This window comes from Zalophus californianus, chromosome 6, assembly GCF_009762305.2.
Source record: "Zalophus californianus isolate mZalCal1 chromosome 6, mZalCal1.pri.v2, whole genome shotgun sequence".
In the NCBI taxonomy this organism is placed as follows: Eukaryota; Metazoa; Chordata; class Mammalia; order Carnivora; family Otariidae; genus Zalophus; species Zalophus californianus.
The window spans coordinates 133,451,197-133,473,671 of NC_045600.1; the positions used below are offsets into that span (position 1 = coordinate 133,451,197).

A 22,475-nucleotide genomic window follows, 5' to 3' on the forward strand; every position below is an offset into this window, starting at 1 on the left:
ACCCTCTTCCCTCTTGTGCTATCCTTCATTCTCTCTCTCTCAAATAAATAAATAAAATCTTTAAAAAAAAAAAAAATATACCAACCTCGGGTGCATGGGTGGCTCAGTCAGCTAAGTTGGCTCAGGTCATGATCCCAGAGTCCTGGGATCAAGCCCCACATCGGGATCCCTGCTAAGAGGGGAGGTCTGCTTCTGCTCATGCTCTCTCTCAAATAAATAAATAAAATCTTAAAAAAAAAATACCAACTTCTTAGGCTTATCTTGAGAACTGAATGAACCAATATACTTCAGTAATAGACTCCAGCCATTTACTGAGAAAGTCCCATAACAATTGCTATTATTTTTAGTATTACTACTCAATTAATTTAAAAAGGGGTGAGTACAGAACAATATATGCAGTATTAATTAAATATTCATTTATTTTACCTATCCAAGATAACATGGACCAATCTATAATGTTCCTTCTATTGACATCTCTAAAGCTGTGAAATTTCTATTACCTTTTCTCTGCAGAAGTTGAATAGAAAATTCCTTACATACTTCTTACAAGATCCCAGGTGGTTTGGGAACATTTCCCTGAAACAATCTGAGCTTTCCTGGAAAGAAAGGATTGTATTAAAAATTAAATAGCACTAAGTATTCATGAGTACTGGCTACCACTCTACCTACCGTCCTAATGTTATTTATTGAGGATTTCAGATCACTTCGCAAATATAATCTGATGAAAATGACAGACAGCTCAGTGACAAGGACACAGGACAACTCAAACCTCTCAAAAGGGGAGAGTCATCAAGAACCATATTTGTTCTCTCAGCATTTTATTTATCTACTACCACACTGAGAGAGTTATGGGGAAAAAATGGTCAGAAGCAACAGAAGTGATAAGTAGAACAGACCATATCACATTGCCTGGCTCAAGAATCAATCTAACATGCAAATAAAATAAATCTGTAATGAAGCTCTAATTATAAATTCTGTTTGCTTTTTACAATATAACTCACGGCCACAGTATAGCAGCAGAAATTCGAGATGCACTAAAAAGAAAGAAAATTACTACAATCTAGTAATACAGTGATATGTACCTAGACTTTACACACACACTCACACACTTTTCACAAAAAGGAACCAGACTTAGGGCACCTGGGTGGCTCAGGCAGTTGAGCTTCTGACTCTTGGTTTCAGCTCAGGTGATCTTGGGGTGGTGAGATAGAGCCCCGCATCAGGCTCTGTGCTCAGCGAGGAGTATGCTTGAGATTCTCTCTCTCCCTCTGCAACCCCCCCCCGCCAGGGTTGATAAAATCTTAAAAAAGGAACCAGTTCATATTATATTTTTACCCGCTTTCTTCAGTCAACAACGTATCAGTCCCCTTTGTGCCCATAAATATATTTCTACAAATCAGCTTAATGGTCATTTATGTGTATATCTGTGCATATATATAAAATATGGTTTTTAAAAACTAGCATTCCTAATTCAAAATAAAAATCCATGCAAAAGTAATATTTGTAGGCAAAAGCCTCCTTATTCGCTATCAGCAAAGCTCATTTGCCAAGTAAAAACACGTGAGCCATACAGTTTCTTCAAAAGAAAGGTTGTCAGGCTAGAAAAGTTTCCTAATTAAATGCATTTCTCAGAGTAGTTGTTTGTTTATGAAAAGAAATTACCTCAACATTTTTACATTAAGTTCACATTTTGTAACATCTGATAACTTTTGTTAGGAGATCTTAAGAGTTGATCCAAGCCAATAATTATTTGACAGGTCTTTAGGGAAACTGAGATACACATCAATGAACTCATCCTGTGTAAACAGTATTTGGAAACAAGCAAAAGTATAAATTTGATGTTTTTCTTATCCTCCGGCTTAAGAGTAATAAATGACTAATCAAACTATTTATAAGCATACACTTAGAATCTTCCCAATATTACACATATTTAGAATTTTTCTCCTTGCCAGAAAAACAACCAAGCCTGAGCCATTTTTATATGGGACCCATAAGTTCTGACTTTGAGGCCGCTAAATAAGAGCCAGAACTGATTTCCAGAAAAACAGCTAGTGATTTTTGCACAGCCGCTGCTGCCCCCTAGCAGTGAAGCTGAGATTTCTACATCAAGTCCGGTCCAAGCGCTGCATCCTGGACTGACCTTCAGAAACCATAGTGGGCGTTTACGGGAATTCAGAGGGCATTCTTCCTCAGTCACCTGGGAAAGAAGAAACAAACTTTTCCTCTGCAGAACAAACTCTGTATTACCTAAGACAGCAGTTATGTTCAAGTCTAGCCGAATTCCTAGCCCCACTGTATCCACTACAATTAAATGAAGGGAACATGCTTATTCCCAGAATCACCCTCACCCATCATTCTGCAAATGGCGGCTGCATGCTTCCTGGAGCTGTTCTCTTGTTACCAATCACAAAAGAACAGTTTCCTACCCAACCATCTTAGCGTTTTGCTGTATGTGTTCTGCCACTTAGCACATCTTAGGTGAACTATTCCTGAAGTTCTCTCCTGAATATGATGGACTCCTCTCCTCTAAGGGAGCCTGCCATGTATAATACCCCAATGGCACTTTGGTCAAGACCTGCCCATGGATGGACCCTGCAATGTAATGGTAAAGCAATTTACCAAATGTAGTATCTGAAACAATTTCCAATAACTAACTTACAGTGGAATCAATGATCGGAAGTTACCACTTTTACCAAAACTTAACTTTTTATAAAGTTTTACCAAAACTTGCTTATTTTTTACTAAGTCTGTATGGAGTAAATAATGAGACATAATAGAGCTGTTGGAAGTAAGGTCCTTCTTGGACCTTCAGACTCCCCCCTTGCACCCTGGCCTCCCTAAACTTCCTTCAGCTCCACCTACCCCACACCCAGGCTTCCCCTGCCCCCAATCTGTCTTTCCCCTAATACCCTCTCCTTTTCTGTCTTCAGTCATCCCCTTTCTGGGCTCTGCAGCCTAGACTATGGCATGTCCAGTCGCTCTCATTTTTTTTTTTTTTTGGCCTGAGACAAATTAAATATTTAAAATTCTGTTTTCATTCTGTCTTCATAAAACATTTAACGAATATGACTCAATGACCTTCAGCTGTTTTTAAAAGTTCTCATCTGATAACTTTATACATACCAGTTTATAAATACAGATTAAAGGAAAACATTGTCAATATATTGAAGAATTCAGTAAATCAGTAAATGGGCCATTTGGTGAACAGATTATTGGACAAATTGGCTTTTGGTGAAAGGGTCATCGAGGGATGTTTGCACCCGTGTTGTTGATCAGGTGATCCAAAGCACACAGGGGTGTGCACTTCTGCTTCATGCATCATGCATGACTGTCCCTGTAACATCAAACAAGGAAGGGCCCAGATAAAGTTAGAAAAAGCCCTAACAACAGAGAAAAAAGGAGAGGGGAGGCAGTGACCATGATGCAGCTCTGTAAAGAGACTATAAAGTAGGTCAAGGAAAAAAAGGAAGACAAGAGTAAACCACATGACCAATGAATGTAACTGCCCAGAGTCCCTGCAAAGGACACAACCTACCAGATCTGTACGTGGGTCAGTGCTGGGTGCTTCAGAAATGCACACTGCCAAAGCACACACAATTATTAATACCCTAACATTCTCCCTTATCTTCATACAAATCCTAAAAATGTCCTCAGCCCAGGCTATTGTTTGAGCAAAAATTTAAATCTAATGAAACAGCAGCCTCCATGGAGAAGAGACAAAGGATTGGAGCTTTGTAATAACATTAACAATGGGCATGCTCTCATTTAATCCTCCAAAAAGTGGAAGGGATAGCACTATTTATATTGTTGTTTTGAAGATGAAGAAAGTTCTTGAGTTCCGAGAGCCAAGCCTCAGATACAGATCCATGTCAGGGTAAAGCCTTCATAACTACAGCAGTTTTAAAGCATCACCTGTCCCATCCTTCCGAATCTGGGTGACGGCTCCAGCCAATGCAGTGTGGAGAAAGTCACACAGTTTTCCTTCCAAGGCTGGGCTCCTGCCTTGTGCCCAGGAGTCTCAGCTGCCATATAAGAGGCGTGACAACTCTGAGGCACTGTGCTTCACGGTGTGGAAGAGACCTTGTCTTCCAGCAGGCCATCCCAGGTTCCCAATATTGGTATAAACGGGCCTTCGAGCCCCCAGATGATCACTCCCAATGGCGAGTCAACCTTCAAGTCTTCCCAGTGGAGATGGCTGACAGCGTGTGGCAAAGAGAAGCCATTCACAGCGTGCCTTGTGGAAATTCGCATCCCCAGAATGCACAAGCATGGGGTGGTTTGGGGTTGCGAAGGTTTGCGGTGACCTTGACACGGGGACGGTCTCTAGAATAATACCCTTCACCTTTTGCATTTTGTGCTCTTTGCCTCAAATTCAGCGTGCTGTGAGTGCTGGAGGTGCGATGGCATGAGAGCACCAAGAGCACATTCCATCACAAGTAAATCACAGGATGTACAGAAATACACTGATACACCCTCTGAATTTAATTCTCTGTATAAAACACCCACATACCCTGCAGCAGAACACACCAGATCAACCTCACAATGAAACAAAGTAAATAGAACTACTGAAAACACAGCATGCAATAGGGCACAAGTTATATTGATACAGAAATGAACAACTGATAAAACCACTCACTATGGAGAAGCCCCATTCAACCAAATGGATGACATGCTACATTAAGTTCAAGTCCGCAATCTTCAGTTGGGTGTAAGGCAATTTGTTACATGCAGCAGATACAAGAAACATGTCGGTCTCGGTCCAAGGCACTTCACATGAATTGGGATGGGATCCCCCTGAAATAATGAATAGCTTAACTGACTCTATAAAACAGGACAGTATCCAAGACCTTCTAAAAAGCTGGTAAGGAAGCACAGCATCCCAAAACAAAATACAACAGAAATCTCCAGAGGAAAGGGCTCCATTGCGGGAACACAATAAAGGCTATAACAGACAAACATCGCCGACGAGGGATGCTCTGTATCAAAGTGGGAAAGGAATCAACAGAAACGGGTTTCAAAAATCAGCTCCACTTACTTGCTAAGGGGGCTTGGCAAGCTATCAAAACCCAACAAGTGGCGAAAAGCCAACCACTACCTGTGATTCAGGACGGGGGTCTGCGTCTCTGAAAGTCTCAAGTTCGCTCCTGAATGACATTCTCATACACTGACCAGCTGTGTTTCTGTGGCTCGCACCCAGCACGCCAGTGATCTCCCGCCATCTGGTGTTCAGAGAAGGTACTCCAATGTGAAGCAAACCCCAATTTTTGCAAAAGAAAGAGTAGTGATTGTGATCTTTTGATAGAGTAACCCCAGTGTGGTGCTAGCATCCAAACAAAAAAACGCATCCGTAGGCTTCAAAGCGAAATCCAAGAAGCAACCCTAATATGTATTGCATTTTAATACACAATTAAAAAATGGCAATCAAATCATTAGGGAAAGGAATATTTAGCCCTTGCTAATTAAATAGCCATTTGGCAAAAAGCAAATCTAAGTTCCTACTCTGAGCCAGAAAGCAAAATAAACTTGAGACAGATCAAAGAGATAAAGGACAAATATCAAACAGAACAGCAAAGAGAATAAATATAGGTTGATGTGTATCCCTTTCAAGAGAGAAAGGCCCTTCTTAGTATAAAGACAAAGGAAGAAACTCTCTAGGATTGTAAGACTTGAAAAGAGCTTTGCAACAAAACTTTATAAACAACTTAGAAGGCAAAAGGCAAATTAGAAAAATATATGTGAACATATCTAGGGAACAGAAGAATGAGCAGCTTTGGAACAGGCTTTGCACAAAAAAGAAGCAGATAGCTCATAACCAAATGCATCTGAGGGACTAAAATTACTAATAAAAATTGAAACAAATATAATATTTTTTCTCTATCAAAATAACAAAAATAATCTACACACAGTGTAGGTGAGAAATGGAAAGTAGACCTCCACGTATATGTTATTGGTGGATGAGCAATAAAGGGAGATGTTTCCCAAGAGTGAGCTGGCAATTCTATAATGAGAATCTTGAAATGCTCAGATTATGGGACACAACGCATTTGCAAAGAAATAAAAAAGAAAGCCATACACCTAGATTTAGGCACAAGAATGTTTGCATGTTGCGTTATTTACTTATAATAAAAATGTTGAAAGAAACTGGAACATTGATTAAACAAAGAGTGATGTACTATATTCATCTTCTCATTTCTTCTCAAAATGGAATTTTTATCATATGGGAAAAAATACGTGTGATAAAAAAAGCAAGTGATCAAGCAGGTTAAAGCTAGATCCTATTTGACTCAAAGTAAAATTGATTCTTTAAATACCAGTTCAGTATGGTACATTCAGTAAAAAAAAAAAAAAAAAAAAAAATCCGGTGAGTGACTGAGGAGGATGCTGTCCACCATACCATGTCTGCCCACGTTGGTCCCTGCAAGCATTCACACCAGATGAATCCTCACAACCGTCACTAGATGGCATCTGTTAGCACCCAAACCCGGGTGGTCTGCACCCAGGGTCCAGGACTCGCATTCACCAAAACTCTGCATTATGGCACAAAAGCAAAAAAAAAAAAAAAAAAAAGGTCTTGTTGGACACAGCAGGACACATGGAAGAGACTGACGGGGGTCCGGCCCAGGCTCAACAGAGCTGTCCGGAGGCTAACACCACTCAGAACACACCTGCCAGGAAGCGCTATGACTGCTCCTCAGTACACAACTAGAAACACCCCATGTGTCCCTCAATTACAGTTGCAAAGAAGACAATGGGTTTCTCTCCAGCTCTAATACAAGATTATTGCAAAAGGAAAGGAGGTCTGAAATCCAAGGAACCAGACAGTTGAACATTTTGGTAGCAGATCAGTAACTTAGTAAACACCTATCACATGGCAGGTTTTTCACACTAATGGGACCTCTTAAATCTTTCATCTAAATCATTCTTTCCAAAGAGAAAAATGACTTATCCAACATATTCTTCCTGTAATGTGCAAATGAAGTTGTTACTACACAGAAAACAAAGGTCAACCATCTACCTGTGCTGGAAAAGGAGAGGGCGAGCAGTCTGCTAGATGAATGGGTCCTGAATTTTCATCACCTAAAATTCACATCAAAAAGAAGAACCATTAACCCTCAACCCTCCAGCAAAAGTGGTTTTTGGGGGCCCTGATCATGTTACAACGAAACTCCTTCCAAGGACTTTCCTTTCCCTTTTGCAACACTGCAAAGTGGCCACCAGAGGGCATCAGCAACACACTGTTCATTGAGGGCCTTCACATCAAGGAAAAACTATTGCAAGGGCTCTTGTTTTCCAGGAATTAATGCTCTAGATTTTAACGGGATTTGAGCTGAGCATTCTTCCCAGGATAAGAGGCCTTCCCGTGTCACAGAGTGGTGCTCACCCCAGGCCTAGAAAGCAGGGTTGTTCGCATGAGTGCTGCCAGCTTTAAGACCCCAAAATAGCCTCTTGACCACATTTCCTTCCAAGGGAAACTGAGTCTGAGTTAAATTCTATGCATCAGCCTAAATATGAAGTAGAAGGACTTAAAATTGGTCATATCATATTCCTTGTGCTTTACCAATCTAGAAAGATAAGACCCCCAAGAGTTTACTGGTTTTAGATCAAGAACCCAAAATGAGTGTGTGTCTTCTTTGGTGAAAAACATTAAAGCCTGTAGAAACTCCCAGAGAGAAGAAAAAAAAAAAAAAAAAAACGGGAAGGAAATGGGAAGGATAAAGGAAGTGAGGATAAGGAAAAGGGAAGTAGAGTAAAAAAAAAGAAAAATAAGATGACAAGGCAGGAGCCGGGCTCAGACAAAGACCTACCTGCAGGCCACAGCCAGTAACTGGGAGAGAGCAGAGAGGTGGGGATGCTATGCTTTTCCTCCTACAGATTGCTCAAGAAGATGAGCTCAAGGCAATGCCTGGACATTTACAGCATCCAAGTAAGGCTCATTCCTAGAAAGACCACTATAGCACCCCATGTGTTTGGGAGAAAGAATGGGGCTGCTTAATAAGGACCGAGCTTCCCAATACTGGATCGAGCTGAGGCAAGGCTAATACACCACATGGTAGGGAATCGAAGGAAATTCTTGAAGAACTAGAAAATGACCTGTAAGTGCCACACTTCTAGCACAACCTAACTAAAACCTTTCAGCCTCCCAGGGGCTGTTCTTACATCCATGATGACGCATGGACGTAGAGGCATGTTCATCACAGTGAGTTAGTAGTCACCCGCTGACTTCAGTCCTTTTGAATGACCCGTAGGTCTTGCTGGGTTTATTCAGTGCACGGATGTACACCCACACACACACACAACACGCCTAAGTATTCTGTACAAGGGATAGACCAGTTGACAAGGAAAGACCCTCTGATGCTCTGGGTAGTAACTACATAATAACACCATGCTCTCAACACCACTGCTAAACCTGTCCATCGTTCAGAAGCCAGAGCTCCCTGCTAATTCTGCCCAACAAACAATTCACAAGTTTATAGTTTAACAGACTTCACCAAAAACACCAGAAAATCTCAAAATTCCACCTTGATAGTCTATTTAACAACCAAGCACTGTGCTTGAGCCAGAGAAATGAGAGATTTCGATAAAATGTCCACAGCACTCTTTTTACATGAAGGAAGGGCACTGTCCAGGCCTGGCTGATGGCATCATAATGGAGAGGGGTGCTCTGGGGTCTGAGAGGCTGCTCCCCACTTGTCTCCAGATGGGTCAAGCGACTGAAAGTTTCTAATCCTCAGTCACAAACCCTGTAAGCTCCTTGTAAGGCCATTTCTTCAGGGATGTCAGAAATGTCTTTTCCTAAGAGAGATACCATGACTTTCCACTTTACTATCCAATAAAAATATAGAAAAAAAATGGCCTTTTACCACCTAAATCTCCAGATTTTTTTTTATTGTGGTCATATTACTGAAATGTTTCCTAGCTACCTCAATTGAAAGCATGAGCTTCAAAACTTGATCGCTCCCCAACTTTAGATTACACCTCCTTTATTTTAAATCAAGTTTTTACTTTGCTACACTAAAAAAGTTTCTGAGAGCCAAACTCCAAAATCAGACCATAATGTTCTAAAACAGAGGTTGGCAAACTTTGGCCCATGGGTCAGATCCAGCCCACTGCTTGTTTTGGTAAATAAAGTTGTATTAAAACATAGTCATGACGATTAGTTTGCATATTATCTTTAGATGCTAATCCTAACCAAGAATTACTTCTATTTGGCTGTTTGGAAAACCACTAACATTTTTTCACTTTAGAAAACATTAAATAATACACAAGATGTGATACAGTACTCTGGATAACTTCTGTCAATTTAGTACAATATATTATTGGTACCTAAGAGTCATATCTTCAATGATTTCTCTCTTTCCTCTTCAGTTATGCAGTTATATGACCAAAAAGGAAATGAATCATTAAAATGGACCTAAAGATAATGGCTGTTTTGGCACTATACCAGCAGCGGTAAGTAGCTGTCACTGAGCCCTTATGACCCATAAATCCTAAAATATTTACTTTCTGGCCCTATACAGAAAAAGTTGCCAACCCATGTTCTAGACAGAAAGTTACATAAGCGGTACTGATTATGTAACAACCGAAAGAAAACAACAAACTCTTTCTGGAGAGGATGATTCATCAAAAATGGTTTTTCTCCCTAAATATTCAAAAATGAGACTATGCAATTGACTTAAATATCCCAGAGCAGTTTCTCTAGAGCCAAGGGCACAAACCTATCAAAATGGAAAAATTCACTATTTGTTCAATTTGATCTATTCTACTTTAGGCTAAAACATTAAATACATGATTCACTGTCAGGAAAGCAAAATATAAACAAACTCCGACGTTGTAAGTGGAGCATAAGCAGAGGACACGGGGTGCCGACAAACTGACACAGGCTAAGGACCAAGTTCCAAGGTCACTGATGGGGACGTTGACGTGGAACAGAGGATCAAGCTCTTCACTAGGAGTCAAGAATATATGCTATTCTCATTACTATCATTCATTAATAACTATAATAACATGCATTATCCTTTATTGACTGTTTTCTATACATAGGCTACTTCCTTTTTGTTCATTCTACCGACTCCGTTATAAGGCAAATTACAGCACGCCCATTTTACTGATGGGTAAACTCAATTTCAGAGAGGTTGAGGGAGTTGCCGTAGGAGGTCGCAAGATGGGAAGTAGGCTGTAATGTCCAATCCTCTCCTCGCTGCACCGAGCCACCCAGACTGCTCTGAGTGTGGCCTCGCCCGCTGCTTCCTTACATGACCTTGGTAAGTCATTTAGTCTCTGGACCTCAGTCTCCAGAATTCAAGCTTCTGTTGGATCAGCCACTGAAGCCGGTGATCTGGTCCTGAATTTCTAAAATCATGTAAACCTTTTCCCTAACTTTCACCACCAGGTCCAGGAGAGAAGCAGTGCAGTGTTCATCTCGCAAAAGAGACTCCCGCACTAAGTGAAGGGGGAAAGGAGTGAGTGACCGAACTCTCTTCCCTTTTGGAAAGATGTTTTCCGTCTTACTACACAGCCTTTAGCATTCCTTTTCTTTAAGTCCAGAGCTTCGGGTGGATTTCCTTAAGGAAGCACTAAAATTTATGAAAAGCATTCTATGTGTAAACCATCAGTATGGCACAGTAAGATATATGAAGACAAATAAAACAGCCACCCAGTTAATATAACACTCATATCTTAATAGGGCGACTTGGTCATTTATCCAGTTAAGGGTAAAAGTGTACGTTTCATGGAGGTAACATTTTTATAGGCTTGAGATGAGACAGAACTTGTGTCTGTGATAAACATAAAAGATGACAAAGAAGTGGCATCTGAATAAATCTTGAAGGGTTATTTCGTATTGTATCAATCGGCTATCAAGCTTATATCCACAGAACTGGAAGACAGGTTTCATAGAATAAATACTGTAAATCTGTGGGTAATTCAAAAATCCTTTTGTATTTAGTATTTTGGCATATCATACAGTTCTCTGTACCTAATTACAGTAATTAGGCTAATACCAAATTAAATCATGTTCAGAAAATACAAACTAAGAATGCTGGAGAGCAAATATGTAACGAGGTAAAGCCCCAGGAAAAGATGTCGTGCCTAATAGGGAATTGAAACTCTACCTACCGGGAGAAGCCAACGTTTCTTCTCATGTGCCAACACATACTGGTGGACAATGGCTGCCTACAACGGTGGTGCTCAAGTGTGCTTCTGGACCACCTGCGTCAGGATCACCTGGGGACTTAGTAGGAATGCAAATCCTCAGGGCCCCTCTCAGACTTGCTGAATCAGAAACTCAGGGGGTAGGCAATGTGGGTTTTCATCAGCCCTCAAGGCTACCCCGGTGTTCACTCGAATTTGGAAACTATTGGTCCGAAGGACTGTGTTGGATAAAATTCTGATGCTGGGTTGGGTCCCCTAGAAAATATCAATCACTGTTCTGATAAAAAATGTCTGTCCCAGGCAAGGAGTCAGGAATGGGAGCTTGTGTGATAGTAGTTACAATCCCTGCCTAAAATCAACAGTGCTCACGTGAATGCTGTCTGTCCTTGAGCGGTCTCTGGAACATTTCCCCGATCACTAACATAATGCTTATGAAAATCAAGCAGAAATTAATAGAGTCACCGTGCAGGAAGGCACACCACACCTCCAAGTATGGAAAAAGAATTGGCTGGGAGAGGGATATTTTCTCAATAAATGATTAATTTTCCCAATAAATACAAGAAAACAGACAAGAACAGTCACTACTGGTTACAAAAGATATAGGTGCTGGAACAACACAGTTTATGACCTAGATGCCTTACTAGGTATTATATTTGGATCATATTAAGTTTACACAAGATAAAGTCAAAGTCATATGATGTTTAATTCTGATGAAACTATTCAGAGATGACAATGGCTGGGATGACAGCACAGACTACAGTTTCTTTTTTGTCTCTAAATGGGGAAGGTATGGAGCAAGAACATACATGCCCCATTCTTGTGGTCACTTTCTGATGTGTGCAATATCTTCTTCTTCATCATCTACTAAGTTTACTGACCATCTATTAGGAATGTGCTTAAGTGTATCATTATGATATGTCAAGGGTGGTGGAGCTCACTCACTCTGGGAGAAAGATCCAGAGAAGGTCGGTAAAAAAAGGGTAGCTGGTTTGTATAAGTAGTCTAGGGCCTGTGCCCACCCCCAAGGCTACAAACTATTAGAGGATTTCCAAAAATTTAAAACAAAACATGTTTTTTAAAGGTTTAGAATACCTTCTTACTAGTAAAGTTAAATGCACTCTCCATGGAACACACCTCCCCACTCCAGATAAGCTTTCACAGAACAAGCTCAATAATGATCTTAGTTTGACAGAAGCACCCACGGGACACTGTGCAAATTCAGAGCAAGAGTCGGGATTTTTGTGGGAGTTAACTTCACACTGGTTCATTGACTGTTCCCTAGATGTTATTTCAGGTGTGAAATGCTATCTGACCAAATCATTAAAAATAACATAAGAGATGTATTTATTAAAATGCATATGTTTATAACTATAGCACACAAGTGGTAAAACACTGGAAGTCACACAATTGATAGATAAGAAATTATGATTTTGATAGGAAACACAATTTACCAACAAGTAAAAAATGAGATTTTTTTTTTTACTACTTTGGAATCCTGTATCTGAGAAAATTAAAAAAAGAGAGAGAGAAATTTTGTTTAAAAAGAAAAAAGTAGAGGGGTGCCTGGGTGGCACAGTTGAGCGACTGATTTTTGGTTTCAGCTCAGGTCCTGATCTCAGGCCCTGATCTCAGGGTCATGAGATCAAGCCCCACGTAGGGCTCTGCGCTCAGTGCACAGAGTTTGCTTGAGATTCTCTCTCTCCATCTCCCTCTACCCCTCCCACTTGTGCTCTCTCTCTAAAGAAATAAATACATAAATCTTAAAAAAAAAAAAGTGGGAATGTTTTATACAGCCTGAAAGATGGAAGTCAGGTAAGATCAGAGTGATAGATGAACCCATAGTCTAAAATATGAGCAGAAGAAAATTATAGTAAAAAAGTTTTCAGAAGCAGGGTCAGGTGGGAGAATGTGAGGTGTGTGGCAGGTAAACCATGGATGCTCTGAGCTTGCAGGCAGTGGATACAGGAAGCAGAAGACCGCCAGAGAAACTATCAGGGTCACCGGTTGGCACAGCAAATGTACAGCAGCTGGGTGAGCCAGCACCGTCCTCTCCTCTTGGTGCCAAGCAATGACTAGCAAGAGCCCTTGAATGCAAGCATGAACAGTGAGGATGGGCAGTAAGCCAGAGAGAAAAGCTTTAACTCATAGGTGGTAACCAGGAACTGGTGATAACTGGGAGGAATGGAAAGGAGCCAGCCTGAACCATTAGCTCAGCCTGTCCAGCTGCATGTCCCAGTCCTCCTCGCTATCAGGGAAGACAGGACATAGTAAGCAAAAATAGCACCCATGGATGGCAGGACAGGGTCACAGAGACAGACAGAAAGATGAGCAGCAAACATGCCGAACCGGAATATTTAAGGGATAAAGTACCAAACAGGAGATTTTAAATGTATACTTAATATTCTCAAAAACAAGATGACATCATCTCATTTATGAAATAATCATAGGCTGATATAAAAAATTTTTAAATGGCAATTAAGTACATGAATGGAATAGCACAGTGGTCGCAATGGATAAGAAAATGAGAAAGCTGGAAGGCCAAATGGAGGAATTCTCCTTGAAAGGAAAAAGTCATGGGAAGAATGAGAAAGAAAAGCTGGCAGACATAGAGGAGAGATGGAAGGGTCTAGGGGAAGACACTCAATTCCTTAGAATAAAGATTTCTTTCTTATTAAACAAAATAAATTTTTAAAAATACCATAAAGAAAACTCAAATATATTTACCTGTAAGGAAATGTAAAATCTCTGAAGAATAAAAACGGACATAAAAATAAAAAGCAACAGACTGAGAGAAAAAAAAAAAAAACTTGTAACCTGTAATAAATAACCGTTAATGCCTAAAGTTATAAAGAATTACAAACAGAATGAAGAAAAAGCCCAATTGAAAACCGGACAAACGATACAGAGAGAAACTCACAAAAAAGGCAATACGAATGACCATGTTCATTGTCATGAGAATCCACAAAGTACAAACTAAAACAAGGAGAGTCAACACCCAACCTGTGAGATTGCCAAAAACTGAGTGATAAAAGTAGATACTCAATAGTGAGGAGGTTGGGAAATTGTAAACATATAGTAAGAGAGGCCATTTAAATTGCCTGGACAGCAATTTACCAGGATCTCTTAAATTTTACAATGTGCATCCCCTGGTTCCTGACTTCCATCACCAGATTCTGTTGCTGACAACAGTTAGCTTTCTTGAAGTGCTAGAAGCCAGACATAGTTTTAAGTACTTTATAGAAGTTACTACCTTCAATACTCCTAATAGCCTATAATGAAGGTTAATATTACTATCCTCATTTTATAGCTGAGGAAACTAAGTCACAGAGGGGCCAAAGAACATTAAACAACAATAAACAGAGAAGGGCAGGATTTGAGCCCAGGCATCTAACCAGACTGTCTGCTCTTAAACATATGCTATTGTTTGTAAGATATATTCTCATCTGTGTATGAAAACATACGCAGGGTGTTCATCACAGTATCATTTATATTCCTAAGAAGTAGGAAAAAGCAGTAATTGTCAGTAAAGAAACAGATGAATAACACATCATACAATGGAATATTATGTGGTATTTAAAAGAAAGGAGATATATTTACATGGAAAAATATGGTCAATCTTGAATACATAATGAAGCACAAAAAAGCTTATTGCAGAATATGGACATTATAGTATTTTAATTAAAAATATACACATGTGTATTTACGTGTGTGTGTGTAAAGGCATAGAAAGAGGTGGAAAAAGTGAATGAGGCAAATCATATGCAGATAATAGACGCTATCCTGAGGGAGGGAAACCCAGTGGGACTTCAGGGCAGGAGGGGGATGGGGTTCAAAGGGTATTTCCATCCAAGTGTATGTTTGATGGCTTCACAATATTCCCATCTTTTCTTATGTATAATTAAAGTAGAATCAAGGGAACATTTTCTTGAGCAGTTGCTTTATGCCCGGCATAAAACTATGACAGTGGCCTTATCTCATTTAAAACTTTATGGGATTATTACTATTATCATTGTTATTAATTTAATAACAGTAAAGGACAGTAAGATTCAGTGGATTTAAATACTTTGCTGCAAAGGCCTTGATAGCTAAGGGGTGTGGATTTGAGCTCCTCTCTGTTGCAGGAAATGGGAAAGGCAGCCTAACATGTAGAGACAAGAGTAGAGAAATGGGTGTGCAGGCTACAGATGGCACAGCAGAGCCAGACTTACCACAGCGGTCTCGGATGACCAGGTTCCGGCCCTCCTTCAGGTGGATGGTGAGGAGGTAGGCAAAAGGACTGGGCAGGTTACTCAAGCCATCGCCGGCTTCCCCAAACATCTACACAGATGAAGAAATAAGTTAAGTCCGCTATTTGGGGACCAAGGAAGAGAATTTCAGAGCCAACGCAAAAGTCACTACAAAGACAAATCTTCAAGCTTCATCTCCCACCCCCTTCCTGGATGACTTGGTTACAGTGATTTATTAAGGCATCCTTTATGTTTCTCCCCAGTAGGGTTTTTATCAGAATTCCTGATAATGTCTTTGCAGTATTAACTCTGCCCCCCAAAATCACACAACTGGTAGGCCGGTATCTGAAATACCCTTAAGCTCAGTGATTTCCTGCAGAACTCATGGTGGAGCCTGGTGGAAGTAGCACGTGTGGTGTCCACATGTGTCCCACAGACATGTGTCCACACTCAGATGCAAAGTCGCTTCCTCATTTTCTCCCCCTTCCCACCAAGGCTTTCCACTCTGGCACACCTCCTCCACGTGTCATAAAAACATTTCTGTTCACGACCACTCCACTGTCAGCCTCCTGAGCCCACATGTCCGTCGGGCACATGCCACACCCGTGTCCATATGTGACACACTTTGAGCTCTCTCCTCTTTGCATATTTTTCCTCCGCTCCTTGGCCCCCACCATGGTGTCACCTCCACTTACCCCCAGTCTTGCCTCCCCTCAATACGGCTCATTTCCCTGTCCAGGAATGCATCAACTCCTACAGGCCACAAGGTCGACTCCAAGTCCATTTTTGAATATTTATTCAATGCCTCCAATTAAAGTGTTGAACTAGAGTTTTGCAGTAGTTCAAATTTTTGTCTTTCCAAAGACAAAGGACAGATAAAGTAATTTATCGTTCACTTATTGGACATTCAATTAATCGATTTTGTGGCAGGGTCCCCCTGACAGCCTTCTTTTTAAAGTTTTCCCCACCCAGGTTTCAAAGCACTTCAGAATGGCTTCGTCTCCTTTACTGTCCCACTCAACTGCATAGCTGCTCTGTATTTTTAGAAAAATCGGTCCCAGTCTGACAGATCGATAGACCCTGAATTAATCTTTTCCAGCTAAAATGTGCAAGGCCTGTCTTTGTAAGTGGATTCGGTTCAGCGTGCTTTAAAAACAAGCAAAGAAATACAGATCCAAACCTTTGCTAAGAAATAATATTTACTCTAGTGTTTGTTTTCAAGGAATGTCACTCACAGATTGTTCTTCAAATTGTTGGGACATCAGAGAAGCATTCAGATCACCACTTCCACATAGCTTCTGTAAAAAAGAAAAAAAAATAATCCGCTTTCAAAAAGCAAAATGGTATCAACCCACAGGGATACCCTTTATCAGGTCTTTGCCTTTGAGTCTGCCATCTGCATGCTCAGTTTCAAGTATGCAGGCTGCCTTCCCACATGCGTGGCCAGTCTTGGCAATAAAAGTTTGATTCGGTGGAGTCCCTCTGGCTACAGCCTCTGCCATCTTAGTCATCGATCAGAGCGTGGATAAGGCTGATTCTGCTCTACCACCGGGCTGCTCCATCATCCCTCGTTCATCCAGGCTTTAGCGTGTAAGCAGCATGAACCATCCCACCAGGTCCCTCCCAGGGTGGGCCTGCCTGGCCCTCTGCCACCAAAGAGAAGTGGGCAGATCATGTGCCGGAGACCTGGGCTTGTCGCTCAAGAGGAAACTTTTCAAAATGGGATCTGGAAGACCTTCCTCCAACCATACCTTCATGAGTCTGTACAATCACCAACCAAAAAGTAAGAAATGCAAATTCTGAGCAAATGATCTCAGAATGGGAGGGGTCTAGGTTTCCTAATTTAAGATACCTAAGAAATGATGCCACAGGGCAATGAAATGGGCAACGGTCAGTAGTTAGTGTGTAGATACAGCAGACATGTCCATTGTGCAGGTTTTGTATGCACAAATGCAGGGTCCAGAGGTGCTCTCGGACTCCTTGAGGTTTTCTGGGCTGGAGATAAGGATGGCTGTCTGCACAGAAAGGCAGAGTAGAAGGGAAGTGAGTTAATGGTCTTCCAGCATTTTGGATATGTTCCTGTCTGGCTGGTGCATTAGCCAGGGCTGATTTCTTGTGTGAGAAACATGGGATTTCTCCCTCCAAACAAGGCTGGATAACTCCAAAGTTCTGGGTAAACTGAGGCAGGCAGCAAACCTGCACAGACTGCTAGCATGACCATGAACCTCTAAGGGTAGACATGGGGACCAGGAGCACTGTGGTCACTGGTCTTTCCCATTCACAGTGTCCATCAGGGAGGTCCTGATACAAGTCAGAGATCCTGCTCGGATGGTTCATGCCTTCCAAGACATGAACACACACACACAGTCTGTGTGTCTGTCTGTCTATCTCTCTCTCTCTCCCTCTCAAGTAGAGCTTGAGGCAGCAAGAGAATCTGGGTTCCCAAGCAGGAGGGCAGTTTTTCAGCCCCCAGGAGGGATGGCAGGATGGTGAGGGGCTGCAGATAAGCTGAGGTCCTCTGGTCCAACCCCTGTGCATGCAGTGACATCACAAAACACTACGACCAGGCAGCAATGGGCCCTGATCACAGGATGGCCTGAAGCCTCATGTGGCCTCCCCAGGAAGAACAGAGGCCCCACAGCACCGGCATCTGTGGTTCTCACACAAGCCTCTCTCTCCAGCCGTTCTAGCCCTAATGTCCCTTGACTGTGAATATAATTCATTTACTTCAGACTCACTCACCAGGATCAAGGGTGATTTCGGACACTTTGACCTTTCCCTAAGGTTCCCAGCAATGCGGTCACTAGAGTCCCCCAGCCCTGGAAACACCACCGCTGCCCAGCCAGGAAAGGAGCCCCAACCCTCAGTGTGGGAGACCTGTTAGCAGACCAGAAAAGAGGTACCAGCAGGGCCTTCACTTGTCAATCTCCCCTCTGGCTCTTCATACCTCCTACGTTCTATGTAAAAACACATCCAGGGAGGTTGGGCAGGATTATCTGAAGACCGCTTTAGGAGGACAGTCAACCTTACTCAACTCCCCCAATTTCTAAAGATTTGCCCTCATGCCTTTTACACTGCACACTATTATTTCCTGGAAGCCTAGCAACTCTTCTGCCTGAGTTACAAAACCAAGAGAGACCGGCCACATCTTCATGGGCAAACAAAGTACAATCTACTGTCTGATCCTCTGTAGTGTGAAGATCCATCAGTAATGTCTCCCATTTTAGAAATACATCAGTGCTCCACTTAGGCAATTCTGTTTGAAGGCAGTTCCACAAAGCTACCAGTGCTGGGCTTAAAATTTCCATTCAAAGTGCACAGTTATTAGCCAAAGATCCAAAGATCGTGGTGGTCCAGAATCTTCTATTGCCAAGGAGAACAGTGGGTAGATAGGGGCTTTAAAGCATCACACCTCAGAGGGCACACCAAACACGCTCTCCACCAGACTGGCCTCGCTGTACTTAATGATAACATTAATTAAGGGACAAAATGAGTCCATATAACCACTGTCACTTACACGTTATCAAAAATGAACACAGAGCTTTTATTCAAATATGCGATAAGTCTTCCACTTACAACAACATGGAAATTAAATGTAAAGAATGACATTAATTCAATATTATGGCTGGTTTTACTCACAGAAAAGTCACAGAACTTAAAGTTATGGTTCCCACAGCAACCGTAACTGTCACATGCCATATATACACACCAACGAAGGAAAGCGATCACCATAAAGAAGAGCAGAAACGCTACGTAGGCACCGAGGACCAAGTTACGGCGGCTGGGGGACACATAACCTTGAATATTCCCTTCCATTCTGCATAGACCCTAACATATCATCCACTGAGTAGAAGTTACATGATTTCACTTCTTGTAAACCTAGTAACTACATCAATGAGTTTTTCTTTGAAAAGAGCACAATTATGGTTTTCCTGATAGGAATCCCTGGTATCCCATGATCCCTAGAATATATTTTTGATGTTCTCAACAAGCATAATCAGGCACTCTGTTTTTTATTTTACTTTTGAAAAGTTAACATACAAAAAGTTGACTTTTGGCATATGTGTACAGAACTACAATTTTTAACAAATGTATAGATTTGTGGGACCACCACAACAATCAAGTCCCCCGATAACACTCGTTCATGCTATCCCACTGGGGTTAAACCATCCCCAGCCCCCAGCAACCAGTTAGTTACCTGTCTTCCGCATGTACTTTCACCTCTTCCAGAATATCCTACACATGGACTCATTCTGTATGCAAACCTGACATCTGACATCTTTCACTCAGCACAATGCCTTTGAAACCCATCCAAGTGGTCCTCTGTATAAATCATTCAAACCTTTTTCATTGCTGAATTGTATTCCATTGTAGACATGTGCCATAGTTTATGCAGTAAGTGTTGGCTTCAAAAATTTCAACCAAATGATTTCCAAGGACCCAGGGAAAGATAAGTAAGTTTGAATACCATGAATGCTAAAAAGTTTAATATGACAGGGGCGCCTGGGTGGCTCAGTCAGTTAAGTGTCTGACTCTTGATTTTGGCTCAGGTCATGATCTCAGGGTTGTGAGACTGAGCCTCTCATCCGGCTCTGCACTGGCCGTGGAGCCTGTTTAAGATTCTCTCTCTTCCTCTCCCTCTACTCCTCCCCACCCCACCACTTGTGCATACGTTCTCTCTCTCAAAAAAAAAAAAAAAGTTTAATATGACAAAACAGTCTAATTACTTAGAAACATTAAAAAATACAGCACCAACATCTTGGCATGAAACTTAGTATAATGTTAGCCATCTCTCACACGACTCTCACTGCTGCTTTTTGGATGAGTAGTTCGTGCTTTTGGTTTGGTTTTGTTTTTAATGACAGAGTTTGCACTGGTATTTCCATTCTACCTAAATAGAAATCGGTGGGAAGGTAATATATTTTGCATTCTCTTTAGATGAGAGTACTCCATCGGCAAGAATGCAAATTTATTAAAATTCAGCAGGATATGAGGCGATATTAGCATGGATGGGGCAATTATATAAAAAAGAAAATCTCCCCTACTCACCAAGGATCTTAAAAGCAAAACACTGATGAGAGTAAACATTTTCCTTTTGCATATGCTAAGTGTGATCTTGTACAAATATCACCTCCCATGTGGCTCCTCTGAAGGCTCTCACCATGAAGTACACACAGGAAGCCAAATTATCAGCCACTAAACAATCACTGGGTATTTAAACTTCAGTACAAGGAGACATAAACCCACATCCAGAAAAGCTAAATGAGTAAAACGCTGCCTGAGAAGAGCACTTCTACAGTCTCGGAAAAATACTCAAGAGTATGTCGGTATACCAAACAATGCATGTGATACATATGTACTTAATGACTGTACCCGCATCCAGGTTCCTGAGAATCAGAACACTCTGGATGACAGCATTCATAAACACAAAAATCTACAAGACGAAGGAAGTAGCAAAATGAGCAAAGGAGATGGGATGGCTAGACAGACCCCAAAGCAGAGCCTGGATACGGTGACAGAATCCAAAGAACCCACAGGGCCACGAGAGCACAAAATTAAGATGTCTGTTCAGAAAAATTCAGGTCTACCAAATGGCTGAGTCTATGCATATTAAATTTGTCCACAATTTTTCTAGAGGCTATTGATCATACAGTCAAGGGCTACCTATTTAGTTCCCCCCCCCCAAGCTCCCCCCAAGATTATTCTCTGTAAGTGATTACCCCGGAATAGTGATATGCAAAACAGAAGTCATACGTGCATGTGTGTGTGCATGCATGTACATATACACCCTCTTCAATCACGTATTGGTATAAAGCAGTGGTCAGCAAAGTCCAACCCACCACCTGTTTTTTTAGATAAGGTTTAAACTTTGAAACACAGCCCTACCTATTCATTTACATATTGTCTACGGCTGATCTCACAATACAGTATCAGGGCTGAGAAGTTGCAACAGAGGGTTGTGGGCCACAAAGCTAGACGTTTTTTATTATCTGGCCCTTTGTGGAAAAAGTATAATCAACCTTTCTTTTCATGCTCAGTAATATGTGTCCACTGACCTTCCACACATTGTTTTCATGCTTGTTAGCAGTAGGTAGTTTAAAAGAAAAACAGTCCCCTTTCCATTTGCTTAGTACTTTATAATTTACAAATACACACATGCTCCCATTAAGGGGCTCAGCGCTGTCATCCATATCACCAATTTACAAATAAGGAAGCCAAAGTGAAGAGGATAATTGGTTGCTGAAGAGAAACTAAAAAGTTAGGCCTTTACTTGGGTGTCCTGGGTCCTCCACTCTTTTCACTGTGCCCCAACTGTGCCCAGATCCAGGAGAATCCAAAATGAAAACACCCAGCTCTGTGCAGGGGTAGACAAGACTCAGGAATCAGAAAGACCTGATTTCGAATCCCACTTGTTCTACTTCCTAGCTTTGTGTCCTTGCAAAAATTTACTTAAAATTCAAGACATGGGAACATTTCCAAAAGGGCCAAAAAAGATACTTAGCTTACAGACTGTTAGGAAAAAAATTCATTCATTCAAAGGATATCTCTGGGCCAGACACTGTACTAGGCTACTTGTATGTAGACGGAGCCAAAGAGATGTGGTCCCATGAGATAGTACTCATATATTATATGTAGCAGAGTTCCCTATATATAACCTCTCAAAAAGTGGTCCTGGTGTTGCTTTTCTATTAGTATTGCTATATTACTAGTATGATTATTATTAAGGCAGGCGATGTGTTTAGGAAGAATGGAGGAAAAAACTCAGTGAAGGTGGTCAATCACCCAAGTCCCTCCCTTCGTGCCGACCATCTCTTCCCCTCTGACACTTTTATCATGACAGAGATAGAGGGCTGGCTAACGAAGTCTCAGGACTGTGCCACCTCACCTCCCACACATGGCTCCTCAGCCTATGCATGCTTCCTCCAAGGCTCTCCTCCAAAGCAAAGCTTCCACTTACTGCTATTCGCAGTGTCCACAGCAGGTGTTACAAGTACCACCTATATACCACTGATCCCTGCCTGTGAGCAACACCAGTATTGAGCCCACAGGGCTCCTTCGTACCCCACTCTTTGGGACCCCATGTAGTCCTTACGGTCT

General features: G+C 41.5%; 1 protein-coding gene across 9 annotated transcripts in view; it reads right to left on the reverse strand.

The window, feature by feature from the left end:
- The window catches only part of MCTP2 (multiple C2 and transmembrane domain containing 2), a 237,405-nt gene that overhangs the window by 156,913 nt on the left and 58,017 nt on the right, over window positions 1-22,475 (reverse strand). For all 9 annotated transcript variants that reach the window (XM_027571097.2, XM_027571096.2, XM_027571102.2 and 6 more), the window contains 2 exons: window positions 16,613-16,675; window positions 15,360-15,468 (listed from right to left, as the gene is read on the reverse strand). In XM_027571097.2, coding sequence (XP_027426898.1) covers window positions 15,360-15,468; window positions 16,613-16,675 — 172 coding nt within the window. The remainder of the gene's footprint in view (window positions 1-15,359; window positions 15,469-16,612; window positions 16,676-22,475) is intronic.